The sequence below is a fragment of the Ciona robusta genome, chromosome 6, assembly GCF_009617815.1.
Source record: "Ciona robusta chromosome 6, ASM961781v2".
In the NCBI taxonomy this organism is placed as follows: domain Eukaryota; kingdom Metazoa; phylum Chordata; class Ascidiacea; order Phlebobranchia; family Cionidae; genus Ciona; species Ciona robusta.
The window spans coordinates 2,570,418-2,580,540 of record NC_143240.1 but is presented as its reverse complement, the minus strand read 5'-3'; the positions used below and the strand labels follow the sequence as shown (position 1 = coordinate 2,580,540).

At 35.5% G+C, this 10,123-nt stretch overlaps 4 protein-coding genes and 1 long non-coding RNA gene across 9 annotated transcripts in view; 3 read left to right on the top strand and 2 right to left on the bottom strand.

The window, feature by feature from the left end:
- The window catches only part of LOC149734892 (SMAD family member 4-like), a 44,705-nt gene that overhangs the window by 18,296 nt on the left and 16,286 nt on the right, over positions 1-10,123 (top strand). The window lies entirely within an intron of this gene.
- LOC149734893 (ribosome biogenesis protein bop1-B-like) overlaps positions 1-10,123 on the top strand; it is a 36,618-nt gene that overhangs the window by 18,296 nt on the left and 8,199 nt on the right. Inside the window, exon 1 of one of the 2 annotated variants that reach the window (XM_089879500.1) lies at positions 10,030-10,052. The exons of the other annotated variant lie outside the window; for it this stretch is intronic. The gene's annotated coding sequence lies outside the window, so the exon portion shown is untranslated. Of the gene's footprint in view, positions 1-10,029; positions 10,053-10,123 lie in introns of those variants that run through there. 2 annotated transcript variants of the gene reach the window in all.
- On the bottom strand, positions 327-8,484 carry LOC149734896 (protein CIP2A-like). Its single transcript, XM_089879499.1, has 22 exons — positions 8,351-8,484; positions 7,946-8,105; positions 7,554-7,669; positions 7,240-7,334; positions 6,933-7,029; positions 6,679-6,798; positions 6,314-6,459; positions 5,932-6,007; positions 5,568-5,747; positions 5,166-5,337; positions 4,755-4,887; positions 4,287-4,386; positions 3,922-4,040; positions 3,671-3,808; positions 3,381-3,450; positions 3,080-3,151; positions 2,647-2,806; positions 2,122-2,269; positions 1,804-1,917; positions 1,427-1,649; positions 1,049-1,153; positions 327-867 (listed from the first exon to the last, which is right to left on the bottom strand). Exons 1-22 carry the CDS (start codon positions 8,450-8,452, stop codon positions 712-714), a joined length of 2,802 nt encoding a protein of 933 aa, XP_089735625.1. The 5' UTR covers positions 8,453-8,484; the 3' UTR covers positions 327-711.
- LOC149734895 (uncharacterized) lies at positions 6,001-8,773 on the top strand. Of its 2 annotated transcripts, XR_016385151.1 has the most exons (5): positions 6,001-6,137; positions 6,212-6,292; positions 6,352-6,404; positions 7,251-7,304; positions 7,983-8,773. It is a non-coding gene; the product is annotated as an uncharacterized LOC149734895 (long non-coding RNA). The 2 variants fall into 2 exon arrangements; XR_016385152.1 differs by having other exon boundaries at positions 7,251-8,773.
- LOC149734894 (testis-expressed protein 264 homolog) lies at positions 8,472-9,767 on the bottom strand. The gene has a single exon (XM_089879528.1). The coding sequence runs from the start codon at positions 9,659-9,661 to the stop codon at positions 9,038-9,040; it is 624 nt and encodes a 207-aa protein (XP_089735654.1). The 5' UTR covers positions 9,662-9,767; the 3' UTR covers positions 8,472-9,037.

Below are 10,123 nucleotides of genomic sequence, written 5' to 3'. Positions count from 1 at the left end.
GAAAAAACGCAGGTTTGATGTGATTTCATTCTATTTTCTTGTCCCATTTGGTAGTAAACAGAGGACAATCAAAGAATTATAAAACTAATCCTTACGACTCTCATAGACCGTTGTTAATTGTTCAAAACACGATCAGGATACTTGGATATTATGTGCTAAAGGTGTCCCGTCTTCCCCTACTCTACTGCAGTAACTACTATATATTAGTAACTACTAGAACCATGTCTTGCATTCTAGCTTCTTAAAATCGAGAGAGAAAGGGAACTTGATGACGAAATCGATGACGTAGAAGACGAGCTATTTCAAATCCAGCAACAACAGCGACGTTAAGTTAAGTAACGTTGCGTTTATTTGGTTGGAAAGACAGCGTTATAAAATGCGAAATGAATAAATGAACGTACGGGCCAAGAGATATTGAAATCTACGTGTTTTAAAGTTATGGCACTTGATGTAAATCGCTGTATACGCGATATAGTTACTCGGTTGCGTGTTAGGACAAGGTTAAAATAATACACGCTTAGCCAGTCGCGTACGATGCTACTGCAGAAAAAACTACCAGTTTGAACGAATTTAAAGGAGTATAAAGTTATAATATATCACAGGAATAATATGTGGCACTAGCGGGATGACTTTCAAATTGAAAGTGCGAAATATTTTGAAAACGGACGCAAATATGTTATTACCAAAACGAGGATGCGTGAATCACGTGATTCACGCTTGGCTGCCCCTAATATTGTTGGACAGTTCAGTTATCATGAGTAATGTCTGAGCTTGCTTGTCGAGTTTCTGTCGCAAACTTTCAATCGCTTCGTCCTTTTCTGTGAGCGCCTTCGCCCCGTCTGCTCGTTCCGCGTCAAGTGTTGCCACCTAAAACAGTGTTGACCGGTAAAAAATCGATATTAATATGGGATAATTTTCTTTTACACTAGAGAAAATTTACTTCTGCCACTAGAACAGTAAAAAAGCCAAAGCCAGCTGTTTGCCTTAAAATGTTTCAAATGAAAAACTTTAACATATTGTGCACTTTTATATAAGAGGGGAACGTTACCTTTTTATGCATTGAGTCGAGTTTGAAATTGAGTTTTTTGATTTCTGTGTTTCTCTCTTTCACAATGTGTTCAACTTGTTGTTTGCTGTGTTCTTGTGAAGACACCTTGAGAAAATAACAATAATAATATATTGATAATTTATTCCCAACTGTTCTATACTGTATGGGTGACCAAGGACCTGGGGTTTATGCCAGATTTGACCCATTACCTCTAAAAAATGTCTCCCAACCTGTAGGGTAATGTAAGTTCCCCAACCTTGCAATCTTTTTAAAGAGTTAAAAATCTTCTATAAGATGTACTCTTTAATGAGAAATAATACACCACGAGACCTAATAATTAATCCCAAGATGCAATATACCCTAAACAACCAACTCCACCTTTATTTTAAGATCCTTTATATCATCGTCTTTCTTCACAATTGTCAACTTCATCTTCTTGATTAAAACCTCACATTGCGTCTTCTCCTGCCTCAACTGATGCACTTCACGGTCTTGTTCTTCTACAAGTTGTGTGAGGTCCGAAACGGAGGACTCCAGCTCAGATATTCTCTTCATCAGTTGTAATCTTTCCTCTTCTAATTCTTCAAGACGAACAGTTGCTCTAAAAAAAGGCAAATACTTTATAAATCAAGACAAAATCTGAAAAAAAAAACATGTAAATATATCTATTTTATTAGGTCCTAAATACCCCCCTCTTTGTATTTGTATATGCTTTGGCAAACTTGTTCCTCAAATCTATCAACTTTCCAACTTACGAGTTATGTTGTTGTTTCACTTTCTCGCTATGTTTTTGCATCATATCATGCAGTTCTTTCAGTGTGTCGTATTCTTGTCTAGAAGTTTTTAGGTTTCTTTCCAGGACTTCAACTCTGTATGTGGAAGGTGGTTGTTAATATGTTGTGAAAGTATTGATTTTATTATGAGAAGGTATGAGTGTTTGGCTGTCTGGTGTATAAGAAGGCACCTATGTTATAACTTAACAGTGAGCAGGAGGTGTATGAATATACAATGTGTGTCTGGTGTATAAGAAGACACCCATATTACTATTGTAATACAAAAAAACAGTCTCCAACTTATGGGATTTGTCTTGGAAAGCTGATTGCATCTGCTCGTACTGATCAGCAATGTTTTGTAGATTCTTATTATCTTCCACCACTGCTTCAAGCTCTCGTTCAACAGCTGTTTGCTCGTTCTCAGTTTCTCTCATGTGCCTTGCGATCTCTGCAATATTGTGGTCATTATTCCGTAATGCTTGGATATCCTTGGTCATATATAATAAGCTTAAATTCAAGGCAGGATCAAGGAACAAAGCGATATGGGTCTACACCTTTGTGTGAAAACTAAAGCATGAAATACCCATGTCGCCATGCTTTATTGCTCAGCACTCTTACCCTCATAGAATAGACTCGGACCAATAAGCCTACGTCCCAGGTCTCAGGTGTGTCTCACTGAAGACCTCACCCTCATAGAATAGACTGGGACCAATAAGCCTACACCCCAGGTCTCAAGTGTGTCTCACTGAAGACCTCACCCTCATAGAAAAGAACATCCCTGCCCCAATAAGCCTACATTCCAAGTTGACCTTCTCAAAACCTCACCTTCACAGCGAGCCTCGGACTCTTTAAGTAGCTCAGCCATCCTCCTAGCATCTTCTTCACACCTCCCACGTTGGAATTTATATTGCGCAATCAAGCGATCTGCTTGTGCGAGTGCAAGGGTCTTTGCTTCCAATAAATCTTCAAGGTGATTCTCCTTTGTCTGGAGTTAAAATTAAAAATATGTGCATTTAAAAGATCTGTCCCATGGCTAAGTGATTAGGCACTCGCATTGTTAACAAAGAATACTGGATTTGATACTGACACCATTGTCAGTATGTGTGCATAAGGCCTTGACTTTATACATTGTTCCAACACAGAAGTCACTACTTCCTAAATGGGTTGCAGCCTTGTGTTTCAGGGTGATAAGCAACCCTAACAGGGCAAACCTTGGGACTTGTGTTGCACCAATCTACTTAAATAATAGCAGACTTACCACAAGTGAGGATATCTTATGCTCATATATGTCCATTATTTCGGAAGTCTTTCCAGTTGTTTCAAATTTTGACTGCAGAAAAATGAAAAAATAAACCCAACAACTAATAATACCATCATTCTATTCTATAAGGTTGAGGTTTTTGTCAAAAACCTCAGATTTAGGCCTGATTTTGCCCAAAAAAGGTATTATATATGCTGGACTACATTCAATTTTTATTTTTTTAAGATTAGATTAAAAAAGTTAGGGTCGAGAAAATGTCGCCCAGGTACATCATAATCACCATTATGACATCATATACCTCATCATTGCTTTGTATTTTCTGAATCAAACTCAGGATATTTTCCTTGTCATCCGTGTATGCTGGAGTACTGTGGTTTTATAAAGGTAAGTAGATTGAAATAAGTTTGTTATATTTATTGTGAAAATTAAAATTAACGTTTTGTTTGTTTAGTTTTGAAAGTATGTGGAAAATTTGTGGAGAATCAAAAATAGAAGAAAAAGGTTTAAAATAATAGACAAAAGTGGAAGAAAAAAAAACACAAAGATATAAAGTATAATTCAAGACACTTAAATGGTAAGTTTACATACGTTTCCATTGCTTTTACAGATCTCGTTGAAGTTGATGTTTTTACTACTCGGCGGTGAGTATGGGGTACAGTGGTAGAAACTTCATTGTCACCCATTAGTGAGTTCTGTTTGTTCATAGTTGTGATTTTTTCCGCTAAACTGTAAATTAGGGAGGTTTTTAGAATTGCGGCCACTTATAACTCGACAGTGAGCATGGGGCTATTAAAATTCTAGGTGAAATAACTTGACAGTGAGCATGAGGTATTACTTACAGCACAGCAGGGAAATCTGGTAGCGGTAAAGCTTCTTGGTGTAAATGTAAAGCAGTTTGAACTCTGTTTCGTTTGCTACTTGTAATTGCTGATGCTAAAAATGGGACTATTCTGTTGTCCTGCATAAAGTAATTAAACAATTATTTTATTTAAATTAATGTATTTTATAAGAAAACTAAAACTAAGTGAAAAACAGCAAAAAATGTTTCTTTAAAATCCAAAACCAAATTGAAACTATTTAGCTAAGTTAAATAAGAAAAATATTTCATTTGTACTTTTTGAAATCATGACTTTTGGGACAAAAATTATATAGTAAAAAAATAGTGTTACGCAATGTTTTAATCGAATTGATTAGCCCCATATACCTGTAATGTTTCATAGAGAAGCTTTTCCAAACCTGGCAACACTGCTTTTAGTTTAAGAACCAGTTCAAGACCAAACAGAACAACATCAATTCCCACGTTACTGTAAAACATAGACAATTGAAGATTTTTTTATGAAATGTTTAAATATGGTTTGTATGGGGTAATGAACAAACTCTGAACTAAAACCCAAGTCCTTGTTCATACACCTCATGGCCTATTATGGGTTCAATTTCTAGGTAATTATTATGTCAACATTTTTGTGGTATCGTTTGTATTATATTGTGGACAATTCATACTATCCATAAGTTACGCCTTGGTTAGGGAAATTTCCTTCAAGTGTCTTGCCCAAGAGTTTACAAGCCCACAATGGTAAAAGCGTCAAACCTTGAATTCTTAACCTCTAGGGTAGAATCAGGCGCGCTAACCACTGTGACACAGCATCAGAACAATTTTGAATCCTATATTTACCTCCATTCAGGTAGAAAAGCTCCCGACATCCCAGTAAGGTTGTGTGTAAGCTGGTGTTCAATTACTTGGGTTAAAACAACCTCACGAAAATCAGAAGCAACAAGATTTCGTAATTCTTCTTCAGTACAAAGACCTAGGTAAGAAAACCAGAACCATAGATTAAATAACGGTATGTAACTTGTTATATCATCGTATTGTGGGGCAATGATAATTGCTGTAACACCGGTGTTCTGCTTCATACATCTCGTACCCGCTTACGAGTTAAGTATGTAACTTTTAGGAAGATTGTTTTTTAATGGATCAATCCTTTTTTTTAAATATATGACAGACAATTTATACATGCAACTGCCCTGAAGTTTTTTTAAATAGCATTATGCTTATTATACATTTCTTCTATATGACTATGCGTACAACTTAAAATTTGCAGAGATTTCATGGTTTTTGTGGTGGCTGCTGAAAGCAATATCTCCGAGACTGATTGGTCCTCGTCCTTGACGGTTGGTGCCATCTGCTGGTAAATAAGTGGTACGAGATCAGCCATCCATGTCTCGTCCTCTTCGTCAAATGGACAAGACACTGCCTCCTGAGAAAATATGGACGAAAGTTAAGAGTGAAGTAAAATTTATTTAACTTAAAAATAGTAAAATACTAAGTTCTTTTTCTATTCTGTATGGGTAAGGTATTTGTTACGGATTTAGTCCAGATTTGGGCCAATATCCAAAGGCCCAGGCTGTTATTTAAATTTATTATGAAATAGTTAACCCCAATGAGTAACAAAAAATTAATCAGAGATTTAAAAGAATGTGTTCTCACCTCACAAAGTTCAAGTATTAAGTCAAGAGCGAGTAACGAAGCCTTGTGATTGGCTCTCGACACGTGCGCTGAAGCATGACTGAGCAGGGCTTTCCACGGTTCATCGCACTTAACGATTCGTTCATGCATGAAGTGACGAACACCCCTGATTTGACAGAATGACAGAAGAACTTCCAAAATCTAAAAAAAAAAACCAAAGAATGAAAAAACAGCAGAGATCTGTGAACTAATGAGCAGAGTTTTAGGGGTTGGTGGTACAATGTAAAAAAACTTCTAAAGAATGACCATCGACCACACTAAACAGTACTAAACGGTGGATAAATCTGTAAAGAATGAGGGTTTAGAGACTTTGTAATATTTTTACCTTGGCTGCCATTTGGGGAGGGGAGTTTACTGATGAAAGTAGAAGACGAGCCGCACAATTCTGTTCGCTTTCATATCTGGCAGAAAAACACTTGTTATAACTTGACAATGGGTATGAGGTGTCTGTAATATGGATCATGTCATATCTTGGCAGTGAGCATAGGACGGCACGAACACAGCTCAATACAAGCCACTGGCATTGGAGAAGTAAGATTTCTATTGCAACAGAAAACTATAAAAAAAAATAACTCCACAATGAGCATAAAGTATATTCTTTTTAGGAGGCTTTCATCACAGCTTGACAGTGTGCATGAGGGACAAGAACACAGGCTCAATACAAGTGCCTGTCATTTGTACAGACGGTAGGAAAAGAGTAATCTCACATTGTAAAGGGTTGAACCATTTCCTCATGTTTAAGCAGTTCAACACATAAGTCAGCTGCTCTGTGTTGTGTAAGAAGATCATCTGAGTTGGGTAAGCGAGAGAAAAGCAACATCAGTGTTTGGGGAACGTTTTTAATGGAGTACAGCTGAAAAACATAAGGATACATTTTCAGTTTTTTTGAGTTAACTCTGTTAAGAAAAATATATATTGTTTTTTCTGCAAAAAATGACTATATTTAAGTCTATATGGCTGAGATTCTACAGCAAGGCATATCATGGGATTAGGCCTGAGTTGGCCTATTACTCAAAACTAGACACTTAAACAGACAGTCCTGTATTGTAATGCTAGAGATTAAAAAAGTCACCTTTTTCGCAAGGTCATCCTCCCAGCAGACACAAGTCACAATGGATAGAACACTGACTTTGTTAATTATTGAATCTTGACGCAAATACTTCATAAGTGTTCGTATACGATGTGTGCCCATCTGTAAAGTAATGTTCGTTTTACCTTTATTGGCAGAAGTATTTTGGCATAACATATCATTCATATTTTTTTGTTTTTCTAAGCATCTGTATACAAACTAGCATAAAAAAACTGGATACAAACACAAATACATACCATTCCTTTAACTTGGGCTTGCAGAGTAACATTTTTTGCTACTAAGTTACTTAATACTCCAAGACAAACACTGGAATATTCGCCTGTCAAGTTGTCTCTGTAAAACAAAAAGTCATGCATTATAAAAGAGCTTCTTAATTAAAAACTGGAGTAATAGGCCTAATATGGCCTAAATCTCATGCCCATAGCATGCCATGCTGCAGGACCTCACTCTGTATATATATAATTAAATATCAACAAAAATTTGTTTTTGCATATTTTGGTTACGCCGCTGGGCGGTATGTTGTGCATCCATTGTATTTCTTACATTTGTTGCAGGAGAAAAGAGAGAAGTTTTTCAAGATGAGCAGTTGAAGATGGAACACAATTTCCGTAAGTTGTTCTTTCAAGTAACCTTAAGCACTTTAAATATGGTTTGATTAGAATGTGCTAAAAAGTTTTTAGCAAAAGGAAGAACAACAATACAAATTTTGTTTATCATTTGGAATACAATAATGAAGGTCAAATTAAATGAAACCTTTTTTATCTATAATGTGTTTTTTTACCTGCAGATTTGAATTACATTCAACTTATTAGGTTACATTCATTTAGTTAACAATAAATTAAAACTGGTCATATTACCTGTAGAATGTTATGTGAATCTGCGGAAGACTCTGCATGCTTAACAATGTAAGCAGATAAAGCTGCAGTCAGATTAAATGTGCTGTATAAGTAATTGCATGAAAGTGGTACATTGGCTGTAGAAATAAGAAAATAGAAAAGTTGAATAAAAATAAACAAATCTGAACAAAATGCTTAACTGATACTTTTGTTGCTACCCGTGGTCACTAATGGGTGTCTAAATTTTCAGTCATACAGAGAAAAAAAAACACTCACAAGGATATATATGTAGTGCCTTGTAAGCAGGCATGAGGTGTATGAAACAGAACACTCGTTCTATAACCACTGTCATTACCCCCTTAGCATGCAAGGATAAATAAGTGTCATTAACTCATTATTCTTGTAGTTTTTACCTATTAAGTTAAACAGTTGAAATATCTTGTTAACCAGATGTGAATCGTTGTCGTTGGCGGATAACAGCTCGACTATGGACGACAGACACTCCGCACCCAATGTGTTATGAGAGTTGAAAATTTGATCAACTTCATTCGTTTTCAAACTTGCAAGCAAAACCTAAATAAAATAGTTGATGTTAAAATGCTTGTTTAAGTTGTTTTTATATCAGTTATGGCTATGGCATACCAATAAACTGACTGTAAATAAAATTATGCACACATGTGATGTGAGAACCAAAGTATATTGTATTCTTTTTTGACTATGAGTGTAAGTGTGTAACTATAAACAATATCACCCCAGAATTTACTAAAAACCCAAAAATCAAAAGTGGTACAATATATGATACCAGTATATCACGTTACCTCAATATGTCTTAGAAGTTGTGAAAGCGTGCTCTCTGATCTACAACTCCTATATTGTGCCACAGCAAGCAGTAAAGACTTCACACTGGCCAATACTTCCATATTTGACCAAAAGGTTCACTTTTTCAACTAAAATTGACAAACGTTTTAGGATTTTTTAAACAAATAACACAAGAACGACGAATTGTGAACCCATTGCAGATATAAAATTTTTGAGTTGCAAAATCAAATTAGACTTACTGACAGTACAAAAAAGAAACTAAATTCACTCATAATAGTTGTGCCAAAATTTTAATAAATTTAAGATAATTGATATGTATGTTTAAGTATCGTCTTGGAAATGCAATTTATTACAGCTTTAAATTACTAATTATACAGGTTGCATCAAATGCATGAATACAAAACAGCTGTATAATTACACTACGTAGTATGTTTGCAGAATTTTTCTTAGCAAATATAACAGCATTATAAATCATAAATAACACAAATAAATAAAACACATTACATTGGCACCACAAAAATTATACACAAAACAATAAAATGTCTCCACTGTATTCATAAAACTTTTAAAATAGCATCAGCAATTATACAAAGCAGATTCAGAAAGGTAATTATATTTTAAGAGTAGGCTATGGCACATGGTTGGACCAATTTTTCGACTGTATTGGCGTATTGCCACACCATGTTTTAGCTTACATAATTGTCAGGCCTATATGATACACCAGGTACAAAGAAATCAGATTGCTTGCTAAGTGGTGCTAAGTAGTGAATAGTACCAGGTGTATAAATCTCTATAAATGGGTGAGCAGAAAGACGTTTTTTGTTGATAAAGTTAGTAAGAATCGGGTACACTCTCCAGGAACCAATGACAGAACAAACGTCAAAAACTAGCGGAAATTTAGCCTGCACTGCATATTCTATTGCTGGCAGCTCTGTCATCTTATAGCCTTCTTTTTCCAGCGTTTTTACGATTTTTGGGTCGGGCTTATGATCTCCTTTGGCTAATATTAGCCCGACTGCATAGTCAAGTTCATACGCCGGGTCTTTTGTACACTTGTACGGGTTTTCGTAGTAAATACCAATGCTTTGTAGTTGCGGGAATAAAGTAAACGCTGCAGAAAAGTTGGCCCCGCAATTTTTGTAGGAACCTGTGTATGTTTTATATCCAATGCAAACGTTTTGTATAACAGGCTTTCCAACGCTTACTGTGATATTTCCAAATATTCCGACGTGGACTAATAAGTAAAGTACGGTAGATACAAGGCATAAGAACGTTATAGCTATAAGTATTAGTAAAATTAGGTATTCCATGTCCAAAAACTATAATTTTGCTGCAAAACCGTATCGATTTTTCGATTTCTGCTACAATCAAAACAAAACGAAATACGCGCTATGAGAAATCACTCGAGCGTTAAGTAAGGTTGTAAATAAAATTCGGGTTCTATTTAAATTTCTCTAAAAATATAAATTTATAATAATAAAATGTATTCAGTGTAAAATTGAATGGTTTTGTGGATTTCAAATTTAATTAAAATCGTTTAAATGACTTATTTTTTACACTTGTCGAAAAGACTTGTCGACCATGTGTGATTCGCAGGGTGTTTTCCCTTTCGAGTTGCATGTGTAAAAAATATTTGGAATGTGTGAATGTGACTAATTCATTTTTATCTTTGCGTGGCGGCGCAACGACAGTCGTTATAACGTATGTGTTTAGTTTCATACACCTTGTGCCAGCTTACAAGTGTCCACACTTGTAACTTTGTGGGTGATAGT